Raw genomic sequence first — 26,401 nt, forward strand, 5'->3', positions numbered from 1 at the left:
ACCTTATTGTACCTCACTGTCCTCATCTTAAAAAGGAAATAATGATATTATTGTTCACTGAATTATTAGAATTAAATAATATATTAATAGCTTAAAAACTTAAAGCATGAAATCACAAGTTTATTATTGTTGCAACCGTATCAAATCTTTTGCAGTTGGCAGGAATTCAAGGCTTTCTCAATAGGCTAGATCAATTGAATTTGGTCTTACTTTTTAATATCCAGAATTTAATATCCATTTCTATCATGGAGTTGATTATCAATAATTTATTTAATTCATGAAAAGGGGCAATTGTCATATTATTTTTCAATATTAGTAATGATAAGGGATATGAAACTAATGCCAGCATTTGGTCAATTTAGACTATAAACAGAAGAAAGAACACCCCAAGTTCAGTGCATGGTGCTCTTATCGACATACAATTTTAAAAAATTAGTTCAAAATTAAAGACATGATTTTAACTTTATAAAATTCAAACAGCACTTCTATATTATCAGCATTGTTACTACATATAAGCAAGGGGTCTTCACACCACATTTTAAAAACCAACATGTAGATTGCATCACTTTCTGTTGGACTAGGCAAAACCATTGCTTGAAGATTTATGACAAACATAATCTATCCTAACTTTGGAATTGAACCAACCCAGATAATCACTTCTATGTTCTCTATGTGGTTTGGAGGTAGGAAGCAAATTGAATTTACAGAAAACAGAAAGGTTGTAAGAAAAGCAGTTTTCAATGCTCTCTTAATTTTCTCTTTCAGGGTAGCCATGATATAGTTAGTTTTGCAGTTTTTCCATTCTCTAGTTATTTTATTAAGACATTATTATTGTAGAAAATGCAGTTATGGAAGTCAACAGAGATAACAGATTAACTACAAATCGTTGGTAATGAAGATTCCAAGACAATTAAAGGACTCATATTATGAGCAGTGATTTAAAAACTCAGTATAGTTCAGCAGCATTTTATTTAAGTCATAGTGAAAGACAACATAATGATTAAGCGTAAATTCTGGAGCCAGACTGTCTGGCTTTGAAGTCCTCCTCATTCATACACTGTGTAAAGTTGGATTATTTACTTAAATTGCGTTTGAGTTTTCACAAGTGGCAATCACGAATGGCCACATAGATTTTGACTTTTAAGAGCAATTGTGAGAATAGCATGTATAAAAAATGTGTTACTTATTATTGTGTAAAGTTGTATCTTTATATAGTACCAGGGCTAATGGGAATAAGATGCATAAAGAATAATTTCAATTTAGTGTAAAGACTGTATTACTAGTCAACTTCAGCTCTTTCAGTTGGTAGAAAGTTTGCTTTGCCAGGAGAAAAGAGAACATTGGAGATTTATAAGGATATTGAAGAGGGATTTGCACAATAGAATCTCGCTGAAATACATATACTTTTTTATATTCATATTCTATTATTCTCAAGGTGAGAATCTTTATAATGATAACCTCAGCTGTACCTAATAATACCCTGGTTGACACTCATAAAATTTAAACAAGGTAATATTGTCAGGAATTCTACTTTCATATTTCTTGACTTCAGCAAAGTTTAAACTTCTAACCTTAATGCATTTTTTTACTATTAAATGATAAATATTAAATTATTTTCATGAATCTTCTTTAAGATCATTTTAGTGTTCAAATTAAAAAATGAAAATCTCTCTGGTCTGTATATTAATATAATAATATATAGGTTAAATTTATTTTACTGATCATTTCAAGTGTGTCTCTTTAAATACATAGGGCATATAGTAAATATTTCTTCAATGAACATAAAAAAATATATATATCAAGAATGTGAGGGCCGGGCACGGTGGTGGCTCACGCCTGTAATCCCAGGTCTTTGGGAGGCTGAGGTGAGTGGATCACGAGGTCAAGAGATCAAGACCATCCTGGCCAACATGGTGAAACCCCGTCTCTACTAAAAATACAAAAATTAGCTGGGCGTGGTGGCACGTGCCTGTAATCCCAGCTACTCGGGAGGCTGAGGCAGGAGACTTGCTTGAACTCGGGAGGCAGAGGCTGCAGTGAGCCGAGATTGCACTACTGCAGTCCAGCCTGGCGACAGAGCAAGACTCCATCTCAAAAAAAAAAAAAAAAAGACGGTGAACAAGGGTTTTCTGCAAAGGAATCTGCAAAAAAGATACGTTATTCCAGTGAGCAGTTTGCAAATGAGACACAGCCCCTCTGGTATAAAAGGAAAGTGCTTTCTGGAGAATGAAGAAAGGGTTTGGGTTTTATAGCAAAAGTTCTCACTCAGATTTCAATCAGGCTTGTTTATGCAATTAAGTAATTCAAACTTGCTAAGTGCTGACTGGCCACCACAGCTGAGTTCTGATTGGCTGGGGCAGATGCGCTCTGGTGGGTTGGTTCAAATGAGCTGGAATTTGTTGGTTTCCAAGCCTCAAACCTGAAATCTCTGTGAGATATTTCTCTCATAAGGCAAGTGGGGGTATGGTGGGTTCTGGCTGCAGTTTATCTTGGCACCAGCAACAGGAACTGGTTTGGCTTGACTATAGAGAAGTCCCGTAATACTTTTACCACATCTTTCTGAGAACTTAGAGTACATGACCAATCCCTCACCGAGCCGTGGCTGCTTGCTTCTGCTTCAGCTCACGTCAGTTAGCCACAAGGGAGTCCATTGAGGATCCATCTATTTGAATAGATCCTCCATAATAGATCCTTTAATAAGACTTGTTGCTTTTAAATGATAAAGCACACTATTTTGGAAATATTTAACAAGAAATCATACATACTTTTTCATTATATAAATAGTGGAAAAGCTATGGTATTGAATTCTCTCTTTCAGTACTGTAGTTCTCCAAAATTATTTTAATTCTTCACTATTTACCCTTTAAAATGTTACAATAAGATTGTAAACACATCACTTGACTGAAAATACTCTTCAAGTATACCAGGATAAATCTATGTCCTTTATCTCAGTTCTCATTGTCCATGAGCTTTCTATATTTTGTTAATTAACCTCTCCTTAAAATGTTCCTGTCATTGCCTTCTCTATCTCATGAGAATCTCCTTTTCTTCCTGTTCTGGGACCAGCCCATGTTGGACAAACATGAAAGAAATTTCAAACTTCATCAATTAAAAAGTCTCCAGATCATATCTGTTCAATACTTACCTTTCATGAACTTACATTTCTGGCTTCCTGTTAAATATTTCCAATATATTGTGCCTTATCATTTCAAAAGTGACAAGTCTTATAAAAAAACTCATTGTGGGCTGGGCACAGTGGCTCACGCCTGTAATCCTAGCACTCTGGGAGGCTGAGGCAGGCAGATCACCTGAGGTTGGGGGTTCAAGACCAGGCTGACCAAGATGGAGAAACCCTGTCTCTACTAAAAATACAAAAAAATTAGCCAGGCAAGGTGGTACATGCTTGTAACGTCAGCTGCTCGGAAGGCTGAGGCAGGAGAATCGCTTGAACCTGTGAGGCAGAGATTGCGTTGAACCGAGATGGTGCCATTGCAATCCAGCCTGGGCAACAAGAGCGAGACTCCGTCTCAAAATAAGAAAAAAAAAAAAAGAAAGAACATGAAAAACTCATTGTGCTCCACAATATGTTAACTATCTCCTGAACTTTTCCATTACTGCAACAGATATCATCAATTTATTTTGCAACCACATTGCAAATTTGTTTCAAAATTTAGGTCAGCATTCAAAAACTTGATCATTATTTACTCTTTAAAATGTTACAATAAGATTGTAAACACATCACTTGACTGAAAGTACCCTTGTCCCTAAACCCATTCTGCTGTATTTTTTGTTCTCTTTTGCCAAAAATATGTCATCTGTCTATCCCTGACCAGAGTCATCATTGTCACCCAAGCATATCATAGACACTTCTTTCAAATTGTCTGCAACTCTTCCTTCATTGTTACATTTAATTTATCCCTCAACTCATTCTTGGAAATTAATTTGCCTACTCTAGTCCTTAGTACTATCCCAACAAACAAAGTTAAGTGTAAAGGTGACTTAGGTTAAAGTGCCTGCACGGTAAAATAAATATTAGTTACATTTATATTCTTGATAATGGTAGGAAATTTTCTTGTGATATGGGTTCTTTTTCATTTTTTTTCTGTTTTCACAATTAAGAATTGAAATATGTTTACCAAAATAATATAAATTAACCAAATAAGCCTTTGCATTTAACCAATGCTCTGTAAATGTTGTTTCCATTCTATTCTATCTATTTGCATGTACAGTGTCTTACAAATGTAAATATGACATGAGTTTCTTGTTTTTGTTTGTGGTAATAATTAGATAAATAATTGATTCTTTCACAAAAGGGAAGATGTGTGTTTTCCCTAGAACAGAACCAAAGACAAAGCTAACGGACCAAGGTTTTTTTGGGATATGCAGTCTCAGGACTACAAATTTGAGGCAGAAGAGGAAAGGAGGACAGGAAGTAGGGAAACCAAATGCAAGGTGATGTATCTCTCAGCTGTTCACAAATTAACAGGAAAATGGAACTGGTAGTTTAATAAAGACAGATGTCTTCTAAACAGGCCATGTGGAACTACTGTGATGTAGAGTTGTCAATCAATGGGATAAAAGGAAAGGAATTATCTGCCAAATAATCTTGTCTTCTTTTTCTCAAAGATCAAAGTGTTTCCCTCTGTCCATGATGCCTGTCTCTTCCAAATTATGTTAACCAACTCTGTTTGGCTGGTTTATATTCTGGATCCTAGTTTAGTAAAACTCTTACTGTGTCTACCAGCAAAAGTGCCCTTTCCACTAAAACCCGGCATCTCTTCCTCAACAAATCCTAAAGGTGTGGGTAAACAAAGCACATATTCATAAGTGGATTACTGGGAACAATGGTGAAAAAGGCTAATCCTAAATTCACATTTTGTTTCCCTTACCCGTAAATTCTAATAACTGGGGATACGTAACCAAATGTCAGCTGTTGGTTCAATTCATATGCTGTATCTTGGAGAACCATGCTGCAGCATGCATTGAGCTATATTCAAAGCTGGTGTTTAACGTGAAGTTTCATGAGGTATATGGTGAGACCAATGAATATTATGTTCATGAGCCCATTGTTGTACTGTATTTGTCATAAAATAGGTTCATTTTTCCAAGGAATATTTTTGAGTATATGATACCAATGAATCAGAAATTTTACAGGCAATTCAGTGTTACTGAAGGGCATAGAGGCAAACCCATATCCAGAGTATTTATCTATTCCAGAAAATATAAATGTCTGCCCCGCTCCAAGGTTGAAGGAGACCTATGTAGTTTACTTCCAACAGCTGGCTTATCTCTCCTAAAGAAGCGTGCCATATTAAGAATTAACAATGTTATAGTAAGTTCAGCCTTTGTGAGGGAAAGCTCATATTTTTAAGTCCATTCATAACTTCCATTTTGCTGTCATGGTCCTCTGCTTGTGGGCCTATTGTAGCAACTTTGAAATGGCTAAAGAGTGAAAATAGCTGTAGTTCATAGTACAAATTATTCTGTCTGCCAGATTGTGGAAAGCCTCCTCTCTCTAATGGATGCTGTCTGCTAAGCACTCAAGAAAGATTCTTTGTGATCACTCCAGTATTGTCATTTGGTTATCCCGACCTCCTTCCCACTGATCTTTCTCTATTGTTCCTTTCCGGCGTCTCAACAGCTAGCAAAGCTATTTGCCAGTGCCTAGAAAGCCGTGTATATTCCTAACTAAGGCCGTCTCACTTTTTCTTCAGAGTAGGCATCCAAGTGTGCTGTTCACAGCTTTGCCTACAAGATGGATTTCCTTGTATAACTGTTATGACTAGCATCAATATATTGTGCTAATGCGCTTCTCACCTAGGACTGAATTCTCTCCTTTTTCACAAATTTGTTGTAAGGGGCCCTACTTAAGACCATAAGATTGAGGTGAAGAATAGGCATGTGCTTCTTATCCAGAGGATGACCTTGCCACACCATTTTAGATGAGTGAACCAGGATTTTATCAATGAGAGTAGCTTGTTTCTTTTCCCAACATTCTTACCCCCATGTAGACTTCCAAAACTAACTGATTTGCACATCATATTGTGCAAACTTCAGGGAAGCTTGCAAAACCACCTGGATTTGCTTGCCCTCGCCCTGTTAGAAATGGATAGTCTGAAGAGCCATGCAACAAATCGAGTTGGATCACATTCCTAGGTGCTTTCAAAATTCGAAGATTTCCAATAAATTTTGTGCCTCATTTTTTTCTGGTTGAACATTGCTCTTTACCTAGAGGATGTCTACTGCTATGCTCCAGACTAGATAATCAGTGAAAAGTATACAGATGCAGAAGATCCTTGAAAATCATAAAATTCATCTCTCAACTTTTGGCATACATGTGTATAACTAGGTTACGTAGAATAATTGCTAGCTTCTACTGAGTGAATCCAATTACCATGGTGACATTATCAATAGAGGGGATGCCTGTGATGTTTTGTAGAATGTCAGGCCAATCAAGATTTTGTAGACTGTATTATGTAAAAGAACAACAGCTCTTAGAAAGTGAAAGAGCTCTGTGAAAGTCTACTGCCATCTTTGTATATTAAAACAACCTGCTTTTGTGCTTCCCTGATAATTTTATGATAATGAACATTGAGAAGAAAGCATTTGTCCAATCAACAGTCTTATACCAAAGTCCTGGGCAACTATGAGGCTCTTCTCATTCCTGGGATTATCACCTGAGGGTTGCTCCATGCCTGAGGGGATATATTCTTCCTCCTTACAATCTTCCTGAGTTTGGCTTGTGTTTCTTTCTTCTGGCTAACTCTAGACACCCTTTGTAGAGGAATCACAAAAAAAAAAAATGTGTAATTTTTATTGCATTTGTGATGTCAATTGCAGCTGACCAGATTCCTTTAGCTTGAGTAATAATCCTTATGACAGACATGTCAGATGTCTCTGGCACCAAAGACTGAATACAGCATTGGACCACTTATAATCAATGGTGAGTCTCCAGGCCTTGTGCACAAGCCACATGTGGCATTGAATCCTTGTGCACAAGCCACATGTGGCATTGAGTAGAAAAAATTATCTCAAGGATAGTTTTTTTTTTTAATTCATCAGACCACTAATATTGTTTTAGAGAGGCAATGGCACTAGGCATTATTAGTTGGATAGGTTCGCAGTTTTCCACATGCCCCACTAAGATATCCCTAATGTCAGCAAGTCCTTTTGGGGTTTAGGGGTAAAGATGAGCAGAAGTATATATCAACAATGCGTATATACTAATAACATATTCAATAGTGGGGCCATAACATTGAAGTTTATAGAGGTTCAAAAGAACTCACTCATATCTGGGCCTGACAAGGGTCTCATTGGTGCTGACCTCAGATCCAAAAGCAAAGAGTATTATTTGTTTCCCTGCATCCTAGTGCCAAGTGTTCCAAGTGCCATTGTCACCTGTGCACCACCTAGCCAAAAGGTCCAAGAAGTACACTTCTTTCCACCTCTCCGTTAGACTCTGATCTTGGCATAAGACCTCTGATCTCCTCTGGGGTGCACAGGAACTCAGGCAAACTCCTTGTCTTGGTTTTAAAACCCAGTCCTGAGGTCCATGTAAAAGTTTGCAGGGCTCTACAATTCATCCTTAGGCTTACTGGGAGGGCAGGAAGGAGTAGCATTTGTGTCAGTAATAGAGGCTATCCCGGAGCAGGCCCTAGGGGGCCATCTAGGCAGGAATTATTTGGTGGAGAGCACATTAATCTCCTTGGAGATCTCATTATTAACCACACTCTGAGATCTCTTGGGGAAGACCCTTGCCTAGGCTGATCAGGAGAGGGCACCCAATGACCACTTTTATGCTGCACTTTCTACTGGTCAATCTTTGCTGATTTGACCATGACTACTTTTTCCATGGTGAGGAATTTGTCAGTTAAAACTTGGGTTATGTTGAAGTTCTATTGACCTGAGTTCCTGAGGTTTAACTGGACTCAGTAACCACAGGGAATGGTACAGATAAACCAGTAAATCTAAATCCGTTTAATGATCTCATCATCTGCTATTCTCATACTTTCTTTGTGGACCCAAAGGACAACAAGGTGGCTTGCAGGGCTTTTATATCCACTACGAGACATGTTATTCAGTGGCAGCAGTGGACTTACCATGGGTGGCTCAAACCTGTTGGGACTCAAATAGTCATTAGCTGAGGACGGTGAGGGTATCAGGTGTTCATGTCCTCTGACAGCCTGCCTTTCACCTCCTCCTTAGGCAGTCAACGCACTCTGGAGGAAAGGGGCATTTAGTGACACACCTAGCAAGGAACCAATGTCCCTCGCTAGGTTTAATATTTGGCATGTCCAAAAATTTTAAGACATATTGCCAGGGAACCATGAATAATAGCCAGGTAACTGCTTCCACAGCTTTTTTAGAGCCTTTTTTGTCAGATTTCTAATTTGACTCAGAGATCAAGTTTGGCCAGGGAGTCAGGGCCACTTACTAAAGAGCAAGGTTCCCCTGAAAATAAAAAGTTTTCTGTAAATAATGTTTCTTAAATAATGTCTTCTTGTTTGATTTTTAAATAAATTATCAGGTATCCTTTCTAGGGGTTCAGTTGACTAGATAATACCACTAATATTATCAATACTATTCTATTGCTCAGATGACAAAGTTTGTCTTCTCCATATCTTCAATTTATAAAAAGCCTTACAAAATGTTTAAATAGGCCGGGCGCAGTGGCTCACACCTGTAATCCCAGCACATTGGGAGGCTGAGGGCGGATCAGGAGGTCAGGAGTAGAGACCAGCCTGGCCAATGTGGTGAAACCCCGTTTCTATTAAAAAATACAAAAATTAGCCAGGTGTGGTGGTGTGTGCCTGTAGTCCCAGCTACTCAGGAGGCTGAGGCAGGAGAATCGCTTGAACTCAGGAAGCAGAGGTTGCAGTGAGCCAAGATTGCACGAGTGCACTCCAGCCTGGGCAACAGAGTGAGACTCTGTCTCAAAAAATAAAGTATTTTAATACTTTGAGGGTAAAGCCATCCCTTTTTCATCTTTGTATTTATGTTCTGTAGTAGAGTACTTAGCATATATGATACATTTGTATTGAATGACTAAAACATTTTATTGAGTGACTGAGGGTCATCCATCAGCTTCATGAACTATTTTTTTAATAACAAGCATGAAAAATTGATAAATTTGAAAAGCAGGCACATTGTGGTATGAAAAATTCTAGATTCCCCCATCTGTCAAGGTGTCCTGATTATTTAAATACTTATCTAGCTATTACTGTGTAGGTACTTTGCAGATGAAATTAGAATGACTAATTAACCAAAGTTAAGATAGAGTGAATATCCAGGATTAGTCAAGTGTAATGGCACGAGTCTCCAAAAGCAGAAGAGGAAGCCAGAAGTGCCAGTCAGAGATATGGGAGAATAAGAAAGGAGAGAAGAGGCTGAAGGGGCTGCAAGAGAGATTCCAAGCATGAGAAGGATTCAACCTGCCATTGCTGTGTGTAAAGATGGAGGAAGTGGGGCAAACCAATGTGAGAAGTGTCTAAAAGTTAAGTGACCTCCAGCCAACAGCAGCAAGAAACAGGGGACCTCAGTACTATAATCACATAGAAGCAAATTCTACCAACAATGTGAATGAGCTTGAAAACAGATTTTTTCTGGCTGGGCACGGTGGCTCATGCCTGTAATCCCAGCACTTTGGGAGGCAGAGGTGGGTGGATCATCTGAGGTCACAAGTTCAAGAGCAGCCTGATTAACCTGGCAAAACCCTGTCTCTACTAAAAAATACAATAATTAGCCAGGCATGGTGGAGCACACATGTAGTCTCAGCTACTATGGAGGCTGAGTCAGGAGAATCACTTGAACCTGGGAGATGGTAGCAGCAGTGAGCCGAGACCACACCACTGCAAACTTCAACTTGGGTGACAGAGCAAGACCTTGAAAAAAAAAAAAAAGGAAGAAAAAAGAAAGAAACAGATTATTCCCAAATATTCCAAAAATTAAGGAACCTTGCTAGCATCTTGATTTTCACTCGGTGAAACCTGAAGCAGAAAACTACCTGAGCTACACTCTGCCTGCACTTCTGACCTTCAGAACTGCAGTTTAATCAATAGGTATTTTTTAAAGCCACACAATTTATGGTGATTTGTTACAGCACCAATAGGAAACTAATATACAAATCAACCCATTTATATTACAAAATCAGAAAAATACCAAAGTTATTTAATGGCTCTGTTAAATGTGCCAATGGGATGGGCTTCTGTGAGAGATGCACCGTGACAGTGGCAGGTTGAGTGGCCAAGGCAAGATGAGTCAAAGTCAGAGTGGTGGTCATGATACTGGAGGAGGCAAGAATCCTAACACAGACAAGAAAAGAAGTGTGAACCTCTTGTACCAACTAGACTGGGGAAAAATAAGAAAACAAAGGGACCAGGTGCTGCCAGCAAACTGCAACTGGTAACACCTCACATTCAGTGCCTGTTAAAATTATTGAAGTTAGAATTAAAGACTACCTTCTCATGGAGGAAGAATTCATTAGATATAAGGAACAAATGAAACCATTAGAAGAAAAGCAAGAAGAAGGCAAGATCAGAAGTGGGTGATCTGAGGGAGACTCTGACATCAGTAGGAATCTTGGAAGAGATCATTGATGACAATCATACCACCATGTCTACATTTGTGAGCTCAGAACACTAAATCAGCATTCTGTCATTTGTAGACAAGGATCTGCTGGAACCAAGCTGCTTGGTTCTGCTAACCCGCAAGGTGCATGTCATGATAGAGGTGCTAGTTACTGTGAAGAAGGTGGAAAAGGTCCCCAAGGAGACCTATGCCAATTTGGAGGATTGGCCAATCAAATCTCGGAAATTAAGGAATTTGTGGAGCTTCCTCTCACACATCCTGAATGTTACGAAAATGTGAACATCAAGTCCCCTGAAGAGATCATTCTCTATGGTCCACCTGACACAGCTAAAACCTTGTTGACCAAATTAGTTGCCAACCAAACCTTAGCCACTTTGTGGAGATTGATTGGCTTTGAACTTTTTTAGAAGTACTGAGGTGATGGGCCCAATTTCATATGGGAATTGTTTCAAGTTGCTGAAAACATGCACCTTCCATTGTGTTTATAGATGAAATTGATGCCATTAGGACAAAAAGATATGACTCAAATTTTGGTGGTGAGAGATAAATTCAGCCAATAATGTTGGAACTGTTGAACCAGTTGAATGGATTTGGTTCAAGGGGAGATATAAAAGTTATTGTGGCCACAAGCCAAATAGAAACTTTGGAGCTAGCACTTATTAGACCAGATCGTATTGACTACAAATGTGATTTCCCCCTACCTGATCAAAAAACTAAGAAGCACATCTTTCAGATTTGCACAGGCAGGATTACACTGGCCAATGATATAATCCTGGACAACTCCATCATGGCTAAAGATGACCTCTCTTGTGCAGACCTCAAGGCAATGTGAATAGAAGTTGGTCTGGTGGCCATAAAAGAACATAGAATAAAAGTAACACGATGACTTCAAAAAATTCTAAATACATGTTCTTTATGAAAAACAGGAAGGCATCCCTTAGGGTCTCTATCTCATATACCACAGTTGCCATCAGGAAAATGGTTGCCCGTAGAAATCCATTTTCCAGTTGATTTTTATTAGCAAACATCCTATGTGTCTTTTGGAGCATAATGTGTAAGATGGCCATTGGGCAGCCTTTGTCTGTTGGTCACTATGCTCCAACACTGTGTTTCCCAAAGAAGGGTGCTCTTTCATGCACACCAAATACCTATAAATACATAAGTAAATAATTGTACATTTATAATGCTTGAAGAAATAATAAATAGCCATTTCCAGAATTGAAACCGTCCAGGATGAAAATGTGAGGTATGAACTTCAGTCCTTGTTTATTTTTCCTGCATCTTAGTTACAAAATATATTAATGCTCCATGCATTTATGTTTTGTAGCAACTTTCATATTTAGTGCATCATACATAACAATATATGTTGTAATGTAGCTAGTGGTTCTTTTGTTTGCTGAGAGATACATTAAAGGCAGGTACTAAATTATTATTTGACAAACTCTCGAAAAATATTTCTTATAAATTTATGTAGCTACCAAGAGGATTATCACACTTTATTCCAATTTTTTTATAAAGTAGAGTATATTCTTTCACTAGTTTCCATTTTAGGGTTTTGTTGGTGTTAATTTTTATAGTTTGCTTTTCATTTCCTCCTGAATTTCTTCGACAGTTATTATAATTATTTTTACTGTTAAGAAAAGCTTCAAAAATAGATTAATATAAGAATATACAGTGTTGTGATTTTTTAATGTTTGTTGTAAGCAACTAGTAAATTATTCAGCCCAGAAGGGAAATAATCTAAATCCTTTTATTAAGCAATAAATGAATGCAAAATCATAATTAAAATTTTACATGCTTCTGTGGAGACCATTTAGACCTTAAATTGCAAAATTGTAATGTATTCCTCATTGAATAATGCTAATGCTGTCTTTTACTACAAAATAGTCAATGTGGTTATGTAAGTAACTTCTGTACTGACTTCTTTCTTTCTACACATACTTTTTATCCCAACTGTCTAGCTATTTCTGATTGTGCATATAACAGGCTTTCCTGAAGTATCATTTATGCTTATAAGCATAAGGACAAAAGACTAAATAAATCTTAGGTTGACAATAAAATTCTTTAGTTCCTGGAAAGTTTTTTTTTTTTATTTTCTGAGAAGATAAGGTATAAACTTTTTTCAATTTTCTGTAAGTACAGAATGAGCACCACCTGACACAATATACATACTTTCTTACAGATCAAAGTAGATTCTTCCAGCCACTTTTCTGAAAGATGTCCTAGAGCAGGAAAAGCAGAGATGCTATCTTGCATTACAAGTTTCTTTTTCTAGTAAGGTTGTAGAGGAGCATTGTTTTTATTCTTTCATCAAGCACTGGAAATCATTTCAGAAAAATTATATGATCAGGTGCCACGGACAGTTTACTGCAATGAAAAGAAACAGACCTCAATACATAGGTATGTTATTGTCTCATGATTTAATTTTCAATAATACTATTTTCTTCTAAGCTGTCAAAAACATATGGCTTTTATAAAGATTATACAGAGATTTATCTTTTCTCCTAAACTTTCTAGCTCCCGCCATTCTCAATGACTTTGCTAGACACCCAAAGAATATTGGCAAATGCTGATGTTTGGTAATTTATCAAGGAGGCAGAAGAGATAGGTTTAGACTCTACCAGGAAGTTAATGTACCTAATATTACTAGTTATAAAAATAAATACTACTACTCTAATAATTTACACATGCATATTTAAACTTTGCAAAATAATTAACGTATTTGAGAAGTTTATTAGTTTTGTTAAATCAAAAAATTAGAAGTAGTGTTGTTTAGCTGACTGGAGTATTTTTTTTAAATAAAATTTATAAATTATTCCTATAGACTCCTTTCTCCTACATTAGTAGACAATAGGTATCACATATTAAACTTTTGACCAATATATATCCAGTATGAGAAGCAGACCAAATGATTACAAGAGTTAAAGAATCTTCCCAAAATAATTGCAAATGTTTTGCATAACATTCCAAAGTTTAAATATTATTTTTTAAATATCAATTGATATTCAAAACAAACCAGAAAAAATGTTTATTAACTCGATGTGGTTATAAAATCTATATTCAAGATGAGGAGATGATGTCTTAGAATTATTAAATGCATTTCCCTGGGAAATCATAACTAGAAAGGATCAGAATTGGAATATCATTCCTTTTTTATGAAAAAGTCAATGCTGTTTCCACTATAATTTCTAACTCCTCTTATCTATTCAACAGCATTTTGTCTGTGACCACTTCCAGTCAAAGAATCATGTATTTAAGGGACTTAAAATAATAAAATTTTATTTTCTCCTGTGTGATAATCTTGAAAGATGGTCACCAGAAATTATTTCTGATACTACAAACAGTTTTGAGATAATTACAAAATGCTTCTTTTTAAAAAATTAATACTCTCATATTTTATAAAAATATAATTACTATGAATTAGGGAGCGACCACTTAGTGGGTGCTATAGAATTAGTAAAGAAAACTGGCAGCCATTCACTTCAGTCCAGCAGAGTTGTATCTAGGTAATTTTGCTCTAGGTAAGGGAAACTCGGCAGAGAGTTTATGTGTATAATAACAAAACATGTATGGTATTTAGTAACTTTTCTGCGTACTGCCATTATTAAGGAAGAAACTAACATATAATTTGACTACTTAAAGAAATCATATTCTATGTTTATTTTCTAAGAGCTGATAACAAAATATAGAGAAAACAGGAAAATGCTGTTAAACCTGTACATATTAACAGCTCTTTGAATACTTTTCTTCATTGTATAATTTGAATAATATTAATTAAACAAGTATATGTTTGTATATATAAGATTAAAATGTATGCAAAGAAGCAATATAGAGTCAAAAAATCTGCTGATTGTTGTTTTATTTATCATTTCTAAAGCAATGAGAAAAATGCAGGTATATTCAGAGACATATATAGTTTCAACTAAAACTATACCTTTAGTTCTAGCATCCTTTCCTGGTTTTGAAAATTAGGACCTTTTATATAGATTAAAGAATGGTAGTTCTTTAGCCTTTACAAGGAGATATATATATATATGGAAGAAAAAATATTAATCTACAAGGATTTACAAAGGTGACAAACAGAATAGTAATTGATTTGCCCTTAGATGAAAGAAAATTACAAGAAGGCAGATGTTACTTCAAAAATAGGACAGTTTTCTAATAGAGCTATTCAGCAGTGATAGGGGCTTCCTCACTGGGTCGTGGGTTTCCCATCACTGAAAATAATTACTGGGTAATCAGTGCACAGTAAAAGTGCATAGAATGTAAATTAAATTAAGTGATTTCAAAGAATGTTTCCAATTTAACAATATGTTAGATAGCAGTAATTCCTATTTGATATTCTGTCTAGATAATGAGAATTGGACCAGATGACACCAATATTTTCTTAGTGCTTTCTGAATCCATGACCTACTACAAACAATTTTTTTGGAAATTGTTATTGCAGAAAGGACAAAAATGTAGTCTGGTCTCTTTTGTTTCACTTCCATTGTCACCCTCTTCAAACCACTAAATTTTTCTTCTTATTATAAAATGAATAATACTATAGTGTCCCCCTCACTAGAAAGTAAAATTCTTAAGGCCAGAGCCTTTCTTTTTTTTAATTTATATATTCCCAGTATTAAGCATATACTAGGCATAGAGAAAGAATCCGGTAAAACATTATTGCTTAAATGACTGAATAATCAGAAATATAGAGAAAATAAAGTGATGTTAATGTAGCCTCTAGAGCTAGCAAGAGAAGGCTGAAGTGAAGGGTAGGATCAGATGCAGAATAGTAATGACTAACACTTATGTGTTCCTTTCTATGAGACAGGCACTCCTCTAAGGATAGTAAATTTAATTTAGTCTTCATACCTAATTCTGATAAGAATTCATTATCATGGATGCTATTTTCATCCTCATGTACATACAAGAAACCCAACTCCTTAATGTTCCACAGCTAGTAAGTAGCAGAGTTGACACTAAATCCTGTCCAACTCTCCAAATTAAATCAGCCATAATCACCATGCCATGTCGTGCGACCCAGAAATATCAAGGGTCATGAATAAAATCCAGGTGAGCACCTTAAGAGTAAGGGTGCATATATGTTACATAGGTCAAAGTAACACATTAAGCTCAAAATAGATGGGTGAGGGGAACCAGAAAAAAATTAAATAATAGATAGGCCACATAGTATAATGGAAAGTGTCATAGGCTTAAGGTCAAAAAGCTGAGTTTCTAATCCCAGCCTTGTCTTGACCATGAGTATGACTATATGTGAGCTCCTCTTAGTTTCAGCATTCTCCCCAGTAAAACAACAAGTTGTGACCATCTCATAAAGAGTTTCCGTTCCCTTTGAAATTCTAAGGTAGTGTTCAACAGTTCCGTCAGCAACTTTGACACAGGGATTAAAAATTCAGGCAAGGCAAATAATCAAAGCCCAGTAAAATTCGTTTTAAGCCTTGAAAAAATTAGAATCTTGACAGCAGTATGTCAGTGCAGCAACATTAAGGTAATTATTACTAAAAACTCATGATACTTGAAGGGAGATGCCTTTCTCAACTCTGCATTTTTAGAAAGTTTAAATTCTAAAAAGCAATAGAAAATTATATAGAGAGATATATATGACCTATGCAACATATATGCAGCCTTACTCTTAAGGCGCTCACCTGGATTTTACTTACAACTCTTGATATTTGCTATCCTCCATAAGGGACATGGGAAAACTAGTATTTCTTAAGGGAATTACTCTATAAAAGAAATAACTTAGAAATTCTTATTTTAAAGATTGGAAATAGTTGTGATGCTTTCTTAAGTTTATTTGAGATTTTTAAAGTAAGTTTTTTAAAATTATACTTTTTATAGATCTCTCCAATGATGTGTATTAGTTTCCTAGATCTGCTGTACAAAGTTCCACAAAATGGGTGGCTTAAAAGACATTACATTTACTTTTTCGCAGTTCTAATGACTGGAAATTCAAAGTCATATTGTCCACAGGGTCATGTTTTTTCCTAAAGTGTCTGGGGAAGAATCCTTTCTTGCTTCTTCCAGCTTCTGTTACTGACAATCCTTGTTATTCCTCGGTTTGTGGTAGCATAACTACACATAATCTCTGCCTCCGTCTCAGATAGCCTTCTTCCCTTTGTGTCTCTCATTTCTTCACACTGAGTTCTACTCACTGTGTATCTGTGGATCTCAAAATTTCTCTTAGAAAGACCACAGTCATTAGATTATGGTCCACCCCAATCCAGTATGACATTTTCTTAACTTAATCAACTATATCTGCAATGACCCTATTTCCACCTAAGGTCATGTTCTTAGGTTAATATTAAATATAACCTTTGGAAGGGATGCTGCTATGATTTGTGTCCCCCCTAAATTCCATATGTTAAAACCTAATCCCCATTGTGGTTATATTAAAAGCTGGAAGACATTGTGAGGTATTTGGGTCATAAGGGCTCTGCCTTGATAAATGGGGTTAGTGCCTTTGTAAGAGGCCCGAAGCTTCTTTGCTCCTTCAGCCATATGAGAATACAGCAAGAAGATGCCATCTGTAAGGAAGGAGCCCTCGCCAGACAGCAAATCTGCTGGTGCCTTGATCTTGAACTTTCCAGTCTCCAGAACTGTGAGCAATAATTTTCTGTAGTTTATAAATTATCCAGTCTAAGATGGTTTTTATAGAAGCTCAGAAAATAAGTAAGACAGAAATCGATACCGAGGGGTAGGGAGTTATTATAACAAATCCCTACAAATGTGGAAGAGGCTTTGGAACTACATAATGAATAATGGCTGGAGGAGTTTTGAAATGCATACTAGAATAAGCTGATACTGCCTTGAACAAACTGTAAAGGGCAATTTAGGTGAGACCTCAGAAGAGAACAGTAGAGAAAGTCTCAGATTATCTAAGTCATTGTGATCAGAATGTTGCTAGAACTATGACAGTAAAGGCCATCCTGATGAGGTCACAGATTGAAATGAGGAATAGGTTTTTGGTAATTGAAGGAAAAGTGACCCTTGTTATAAAGTGGCAAGGAACTTAGCTGAATTGTGTTTGCATCCCAGCATTTTGTGGAAAGAAGAACTTGTGAGTGTCAAAACACTTGGCAGAATAAATCTCTAAGCCAAGTATCGAACGAGCCGCGTTGCTTCCATCAACTGCTTATAGTAAATTTCAAGAAAATGGAAATGATTCACAGACAGAATTTAAAGTCAAAAGGGAAGCAGATCTTAAAGATTTAGAAAATTACCAGCCTGGCCCTGTTGTAAAAAATGAAAAAGCTGCTCGATAGAGAACACCAAAGCTGTGGTCAAGGTTTACCTGTACCCTCTGGGGAAACAGCCACTGTGGCCTACATTGTACCTTTATATCCAAAGAAATAGAAGACTGAAAATTTCATTTCAATCTAGTACATAACATAACAGGAAAAACATTGCCTCAGAAGTCAAAAGATGAATTTTTCTATCTCAATCCTTAAAATAGTAGAACCATGCACATATCATGAAACTCTCAAAACTTTGCTTGCAAAGGATGCTTAAAGAATTAGAAATTTTAAAATCTTAGACCCAAAACATTAGACCCAAAGATTATATTTTTCATACTTACCTAATCAACCTCAACCAGAGGATGTAGCCAAATTCCAGGATCCCCATTCGTTTTTTTTTTCAGGTACTTGGCATTATGAGCCTCCTAAGAACTCATCTTTCTAACCAATAACTGTTTAGATGGATAATTAAATAAATTCTATATCCTCTGGTGCACTGAAATCTAGCCAGAGATTATGTAGTGGTCTGACAAAGGATTTATTTTCCTACCATAATGCTTAGAACCGTGACTAGGAGTTTACTGTAATTGACTAATGGTCACAGAGTATAAGATAGTAAGACATAAGTCTTAACTCAGTAGAATTCCATGAGAGAGAGATTTCTTGAGTTAACCATATAGTACACAAAATGTGTTGGTTTGATATTAGCTGCTCATGAAGTAAACAAAATTAAAGTTATTTAAACAATAATAAAATATGTTGCTATAGTTTAATATCCATATTTTAAACTTAATAACAAAACGATGATAGTTGAAGGGATTTACTTATATTGTTTGATACAATATTACCATTAGTTTTCAGCAATTTTCATATAAAAAGTTGTATTTCTAATAAAGTTTCAAAAGAATTATATTTATATTATTAGCAATAATTAATGGGGGAAGACCATAATTTAATTAATACACAGAAGAAATGAATATTAGAAAATATGTTCATATTAAGTCCAGGAAATAATTAAACAAACAACAAAAAAAACTGGTACAAAACTTCTGTCTATTCAGGATAAAACAAAACTACATTTTTTTAGCTAGAAAAATTATTTGAAAATATTATGAAGTAGCCATAGTAGATAATAGTTTAGTCTTTATTTTTGTAACTATCCTGTCTTATGAAATGGCAACTTACATTTGTTGCCAAAATCTTTCTTTATAATAAGCATTTTTAAGCCATATGTAGAAAATGTGTGTATGTATGTATGTGTGTTCATATGAGATGCAATATAGTCAAATGATAATATCATACATATAAGACCATCAAAGTTTTAGACTATCTCTATTCCGTTATTATCTCACCTAAACTACCCTTTCAATGTTATTTCCCACAAGTTTTCTGTGCTTGTTGTCAATCAAATTGACAACTATGGCATCACATACTATACTCCCTGCTATTATGTCTTTATATGGTTTTCACTGGCCAGAATACCATATGTCTCCATTTCCCATTTTCTGGTTTAAACTCCTTTCTAATATTCTAGGTCCACTTGAAAAGCTGGATTCTACAGAGTTGACTGCTATCATTTTCCAGATACTGCACTTTTTCTAGGTGTCTCCACATGGCAAGCTGTTTTATTCAAATCCATTTTGTCCTCACGATGATTATCAGGTCCATATATCAGGGTTTCAATAAACCTATGCTGAATGGATGATTGAATAAACCTAAGAAAGAGACTGTACAAAAGGCAAACAGGCCTCTTGTTATATGATCTTCATAGACAAAAAGGAGTTTGCTAACATATGAGAGCAATGTTAGAAACTCAATGTGAATCGATATTTCCTCTTTTAACAATAGCACATAATGATGTTAAAACAATTAATTTCCAGAACCTACTTTGTAGGTACCATAAACAGGTAGGTATCATTAAAATGAGCCTTGATGAAAAAAGAAAACACCAAGGAGAACTTGAGAAATTCAATGAAATGTAAAGGAAAAAAAAAATAACACCTACATAATAATATGTACATAAGTGTGAAAGATCTGATACCTGCTCCTAAGGTCCGATTTCCTTATAGCAGTTTGTACAAACACTGCTGCTGGTTACCAAAAGATTTAGTGTAACTTATACAAATACAAAATTATTGAAATAGTCTTTAAGTTAGATGCAGAAATAAAAAGAAAAGAACAAATGCTGTAGTGGTATTAAATGAAACTATTATCAGAGCTGTCTGAAAAAGAAATCAAACTATAAAAGTCTATAGCCTTCCTACCAGATAGATTTCAATTTGACTCTAAGTTTTCTGGAGGCCAAATAAAAAGAGAAATCTGATCAATTTCATAATTTACAACATCCGTGATAAAAGCAAACCAATTTACTCAGGAGAAGTGCAATTATTCTTGCCACTAAAACCTGAAAGAAACTTCTCCCAAGGGTCATCATAAAGAGGACACTATAAAATATAATGAAATATGCCTTGAACAGTATGTTTATGATAGACACCACTAGGAGTTTCATAAAGCTGTTTTTTATGATATCCCTCACTGTATTCTGATGGCCTAGCTATAGAGTTCTGTGTGTGGTTTAATGGAGGCATAGATTTTTTAGTAACTGGAAAAACAGATGGACAGATCTTTCAAAGATTCCTCAGAACATCTTTAGCTTAACGTAGTTTTTTTTGAAAAATCTGATGGCAAAACATCTCAGAACACTTAATTTGTTAATTACCTGAATAGTTATTGGGCATCTGTAATTTACATAGTGCCCAAAGGAAACACAAGGAACAAAACAATTTCCAGGAACCAAAATAACTACTTTCAGTTATTCTGGGAAGTCAATTAGTATAAATAAAGGCACTATTTACAAATTGTATTATTATTATACAATTAATGTAAATGTATGACAGATGCCCTGAAAGAAAGTAAGTTAGTGCCCTTTTGTGAAAGCTGAAGTTACTTCAGCTCCAAGGATATACTGTAACATAGGCCAGGTTTCTCCTCAAAAAATAAATTTGAAACTGCTCTAACGTACAGATTAATGGTCACTTGCTGAATCCTCTACTCTGTTTAGCATAGTCACAATGCCTTCTTTGGAAGAGTCTTAGTGTCACTCTACTGCAGTTTTTATACTAAAATATGTGTCCTGTGGATATTGCTACCACCACTGTGGCTTTAAAACTAGAACCTGAGAAGCCTTTGCTTTATCTTGGAGCTGTCCCAGGAGACATGGGGAGAGGTGGAGCAGAGAAGGCCAAACACTGGAATCTCTGTCTTCTCTAAACAGGTATCGTCCACAGAAGCCTTTTTGCTTAAAATGTAAGAAAGTTTTTGACAAGTCGTTTTTAAAATATGTTGTTAAAACACTGGACTATCCTGTGTCGTTTCTACAATTTTATTTTTCTCTACAGAGATTATCAATTCATGTATTCAGCAAATATGTACTGCTCCTCTGCTGTTTTCCAGGCTGCGTGCCAGGATCTAGATATACAAGGTTACATAAATCAGGGTCTTACAGCTTAAAATTTGCGAAAAATTTCTAAGTTTACCAAAGATTAGGCTGCAGTGTGGTATCTGCTGTGGCAGGGGTCCACCCACTACACACTGCAAGGGGATAGTGAAGGCGTGGCCAGGTCAAATGAGACTCAATAGAAACTTGAGGAGCCATATATAATAGGTAGCTCTTGAACTGAATCTTGAAATGTGACAGAAATTTAGAAAAGCAAGGTTGATAAAAATCATTTTAAGCAATGGAGTAAATAAGGGAGGACGTGTCAAACAAGATGGCAAGTTGAAAAACAAAGAGAACCAGAAAAGGTCAGATTATGAACACCAGCTTGCTTCAACAAGATATTTGAGCCAAAAGATAAGGAGAAATAATAAAACAAAACAAAAACTTCAGAATAAAACCATGAGCACATTTATGTTTTGGAAATATTATTCTGGCATCATGATAGAGGATGAAACTGAGAAACTAAGAATAGAGTTAGGCAGTGTAATTAGGAGGTTATGGGAGCAATCAGGAAGAAAATAAATGGGAATAAGAAAATAAATGGGAATTAAGCCAAAGAAATTGTCATGAGAGGAGGGAGGGATAAGAGATAATAGCAGGGTGGAACTTGCTGGATTTTGTGACCTCAGTGGCCTATCTTTCTCTTTTGAATAAACAATGGTGCATCTTACAGTGCTACTTTTATCTGTGCAATTTTAGTGCCATTTTCTGATTCTCATATATATGTCTACATATGTAGTCAAGCTTTTAAAAATGTGAAATGTTATTTTTTCCTATTCACCAAATCTTATATAGCAGTACACTTGAAACTTGAACATTTGATCACTTAGTACATTCTGCCTGCATAACAAAGCTCAGCATTATAATCCTCCACTTATTACAAGATCTGTGCTGTCTGGGATACATTTACACTTCAATTACGATTACAATGCTTTCATCTTAACAGCTTCCAGTTTCTGAAGGATTGAGTCTCAAGGATTATGTTATAATGAGAACAAAGGATATTGACTACTTTTCTTATTTCTTTCTGAAATGCTTTACTAGCTAAATAAAAGTGAAACAGAATTTATGCCAAGATATTTTCTCCCTGCAGGAAAACATAATGGAAGTTATCAGAAATCAAGAGTTTTTACTCCTTCCAGCTGAGGAGCTCCATAAACTACTGGCCAGTGATGATGTCAATGTTCCTGATGAAGAAACCATCTTCCATGCATTGATGATGTGGGTCAAGTATGACATGCAGAGTAGATGCAATGACCTGAGCATGCTTCTTGCCTTTATAAGATTGCCACTGCTTCCACCACAGGTAATGATGTGTGATGCTGTTTAAATAGATTCAACGTACTGAAAAACCCTATATTAAAAGTAAACATCAAAACGCATTTTTAATTATGTATTCACATTTTTAAATGCTTTTATCAAATACTATTTTTAAGTTAAATTTGATGGTGGAAAATGATGTGTGATGATGGATCGTGGATCTAAATCCTATCTCTGCCGCTTATTGACTTATGGCCACTGGTATGATTATGATAATATCACTTAATTTCTTGGATATTCAATCTCTTTATCTATAAAATGTGATCATACTGCCATACAGAAGTTTTGCGAAGATCAATTAGATAATATATGTAAATGCCTAATCATAACACAGTGTCTCCTATCAATTATTTGACATACGATGCAATAATGTGATCATCCATTGATGTAAATGCGTATTTTGTGTGATTTTCAAAGCTTCAGTGCATGGTATTTCAACCTCTGCAGAGGAATAAAACATACCCGAATAGTAGAGAGTTTTGATTTAACAGTAGTTAGCAATTAGAATTATGGAATATGTAATAATTGGAGCTAAGAAGCCTCTAGACACCAAGTGAGCCAACTTAACTTTATTGATGAGTTAAGTAGGGTACAGAAAAATTAATAAGAACATGAAGTTCACTCAACTTAGAGGAAGAGTGGCTAGTTCTCTCTGATTCTGAGTCTTGTATCTTTAAACTAATTTTGCTACAAAATTCTCTATGTACAGCATTGTTAATTCAGGGTTTCTGGCTGGTAAAGTTATCCAAAAATAAGCTTGAAGGTGACTCTAACTTCTAAGTTGATAGGTAAACTTGTTTGTATATATAATTTGTGTGAGGGAAATGGGAGGCTTATCTCATTCATCAGATTCCTCATTTGAATCCAAATCACAATCAACATTTTTACTAATCCATATGTTACTAAAAATATAAAACAGAGAATTAGGACATTTAGTGAAAGAACAGTAGGCAGTATGAAGTGTTAACAGTAAGTGTAGAAGTGGGATTTATGGTCATATATTAAGAATGGAAAGTTAGAAACACATTACCATAATTGAAAAAAAGAGAAGCTTTATAAATAAGTGATAATTATATATCCTTTGGCTGCTGAGATTAGTACAGGAGAAAAAACAGGAAAATAATTTATGGAACTCAAATTATGTCAGCATATCATAACAACAGGCTCTTACAGAGAAGTGGAAACATGCATTTACGTACCTAGACAAAGAAATTTTGCTGCTAAGTACTGAATTTTTGCAAATCTCCCAGCTTGGATTCTAATGCCAGGTAGTATCTATTAGAGTCTGGGAGGGTAATCTTTTGGGGAAGAAATAGCCAATGATCGCTATTAGCCAGAAAGCCAATGATAGTTATCAATTAATGACAGATGCTGTGACAGTGGGTACCTTTGACCCTGGCATAGTCATTCCTCTCTACCCATTTCTACTGTTGGTTGAAATGTGGGAAGTTTGGAATTATATTGTGCACAAAATCAGAAATAGTAGGACACATATTAGAGTAGGTCAAGAATGTGACCAGATGCCTCTTCTCAGGATATGTCATTCTTTTCTGCCCTCGGTTCCAACTCTTCTGTCATCAGATATAGGGAGATGCTGCCACCTGTGCATGTCGTTAAATGGTTACATCAGATCAGAGATGTCCTGTTGGCTTGTTTGTTCCTAAGGCTATACATTATACGTGGAATTTTATTTCTTATTGGTTCAGCTGCTTTATCTTGCTTAGTGAAGTAATATTTGTTAAAATTAAGATATAAAATATTATTTTGATGTCACTATTAACAAACAGTGGGCGACAGACATAAATGTAGCATATGTCTATTCTCCATTCCTCGTCTTTCAAACTGGAGCTATCACACATTATAACTTTATATGTACTTTCACAACAGATGTGCAGGAGGAATGAATGAAAATATTTTCTGTTTATAAAATGTCTTCATATAAAAGAAGGGCTATCACTTCCATAACTAATGTTAATGAATTGTGTGTCATTATAAGCATATTACATATATTTCTAATATTAAAAAACAGATGCAAAGTAAAGATTATTAATTCTATTACGCAGAGGAATATTACTCTCAAAGAGGTTAAGTGATTTTCGAAGTTCACAGAGCTAGTGGAAAATCAGGTTTTCTTGCAAACATAGGTTAGCCAGATATGAACATACACAGAGATATTTCTACAATAATGAGTGCCATTTCCCTGTTTGCTCTCTAACCTGGAAGATCATAAAAATATCCTGAATTAATCAATTTGGAAGCTTCTTTTAAAGACACTGAGGATGGAAGAACAGCAGTATGATAGGAACTTAAAGGCATTTATTTATTTATTTAGCTACCAAACGATTTTATCTCATTTAATTTCTACAAAATCCCCATCTAGTTGATACTGTTATTCCCATTTGACAAATGAGTACTTTGAGAATCAGCGTGATTACCATCTTCTTTAGTTTTAAAGATCAGATTTTACTCCAACTGGATCTGGCAGAAATGTGGATCTTCTTTCACTAATGGGAAAAGAGTACAATTTTTTATTTAGGGTTGGTTTCATATTTGCCTCAATGTCCAACCAGAGTGAAAAACAAAAGTTTAATTGAATAAAGGATTTTACAGACTTGCAAATGGACTTTCAAAGCTGCTAAACACCTTTGGGTCCTTATGAAAAGCTATTAAAATGGTCAGGAAACGTTTTTTGCTGATCTTGGATTCATTAACATAAGGTTTGTCCATGCTTTTTTTCAAATGATTAATATATAGGTCGCTTATAACCTTTAAGTGATTTGTGTGCATATGTTGTGAGTATTTACACATGCACATGAGACGTTTCTGTGTGTTGCTACCAAGAGAAGATAGAATATGTGGAATGTCAAACACAATATGTTAGATGAATGAGAGAAAAATAGGAAAAAAATAGGAAAGAGTTGTAGTGGTAGGGGAAGTTATTCTGAGAATATGTCACAGCAATATTATAGCATAAATGAGAGTGGAAATATTAAAAGTACCATGAATCAAAGTATTATATACTACTGAAGTAATCACATAATTTCTTTTATATATATATATATATATATATATATATATTATACTTTAAGTTCTAGGGTACATGTGCACAACGTGCAGGTTTGTTACATATATGCACATGTGCCATGTTGGTGTGCTGCACCCGTCAACTCGTATCTCCTACAAGTTGATGGGTGCAGCATACCAACATGGCACATGTATACATATGTATACATTAGGAGATATACGTTATATATCTCCTAATGCTATCCCTCCATCATCCCCCAACCCCACAACAGGCCCTGGTGTGTTCCCCTTCCTGTGTCCAAGTGTTCTCATTGTTCAATTCCCACCTATGAGTGAGAAGATGTGTTTGGTTTTTTGTCCTTGCGATAGTTTGCTGAGGATGGTTTCCAGCTTCATCCATGTCCCTACAAAGGACGTGAACTCATCACTTTTTATGGCTGCATAGTATTCCATGGTGTATATGTGCCATATTTTCTTAATCCAGTCTATCATTGTTGGACATTTGGGTTGGTTCCGAGTCTTCGCTATTGTGACTAGTGCCGCAATAAACATATGTGTGCATGTGTCTTTATAGCAACTTGATTTATATTCCTTTGGGTATTCAATCTTTCTCCCTCTCTCTCTCTCTCTCTCTCTCTCTCTCTCTATATATATATATATATATATATATATATATATACACACATACTGATTATACACATACTGATATAAACAAATACTGATTGCG

At 35.6% G+C, this 26,401-nt stretch overlaps 1 protein-coding gene and 1 pseudogene across 2 annotated transcripts in view; both read left to right on the forward strand.

The window, feature by feature from the left end:
* KLHL1 (kelch like family member 1) overlaps nt 1-26,401 on the forward strand; it is a 413,312-nt gene that overhangs the window by 221,455 nt on the left and 165,456 nt on the right. For both annotated transcript variants that reach the window (XM_055244557.2, XM_055244559.2), the window contains one exon: nt 22,424-22,636. In XM_055244557.2, coding sequence (XP_055100532.1) covers nt 22,424-22,636 — 213 coding nt within the window. The remainder of the gene's footprint in view (nt 1-22,423; nt 22,637-26,401) is intronic.
* On the forward strand, nt 10,253-11,579 carry LOC129464199 (26S proteasome regulatory subunit 4-like; annotated as a pseudogene).

This window comes from Symphalangus syndactylus, chromosome 15, assembly GCF_028878055.3.
Source record: "Symphalangus syndactylus isolate Jambi chromosome 15, NHGRI_mSymSyn1-v2.1_pri, whole genome shotgun sequence".
Taxonomy (NCBI): Eukaryota; Metazoa; Chordata; class Mammalia; order Primates; family Hylobatidae; genus Symphalangus; species Symphalangus syndactylus.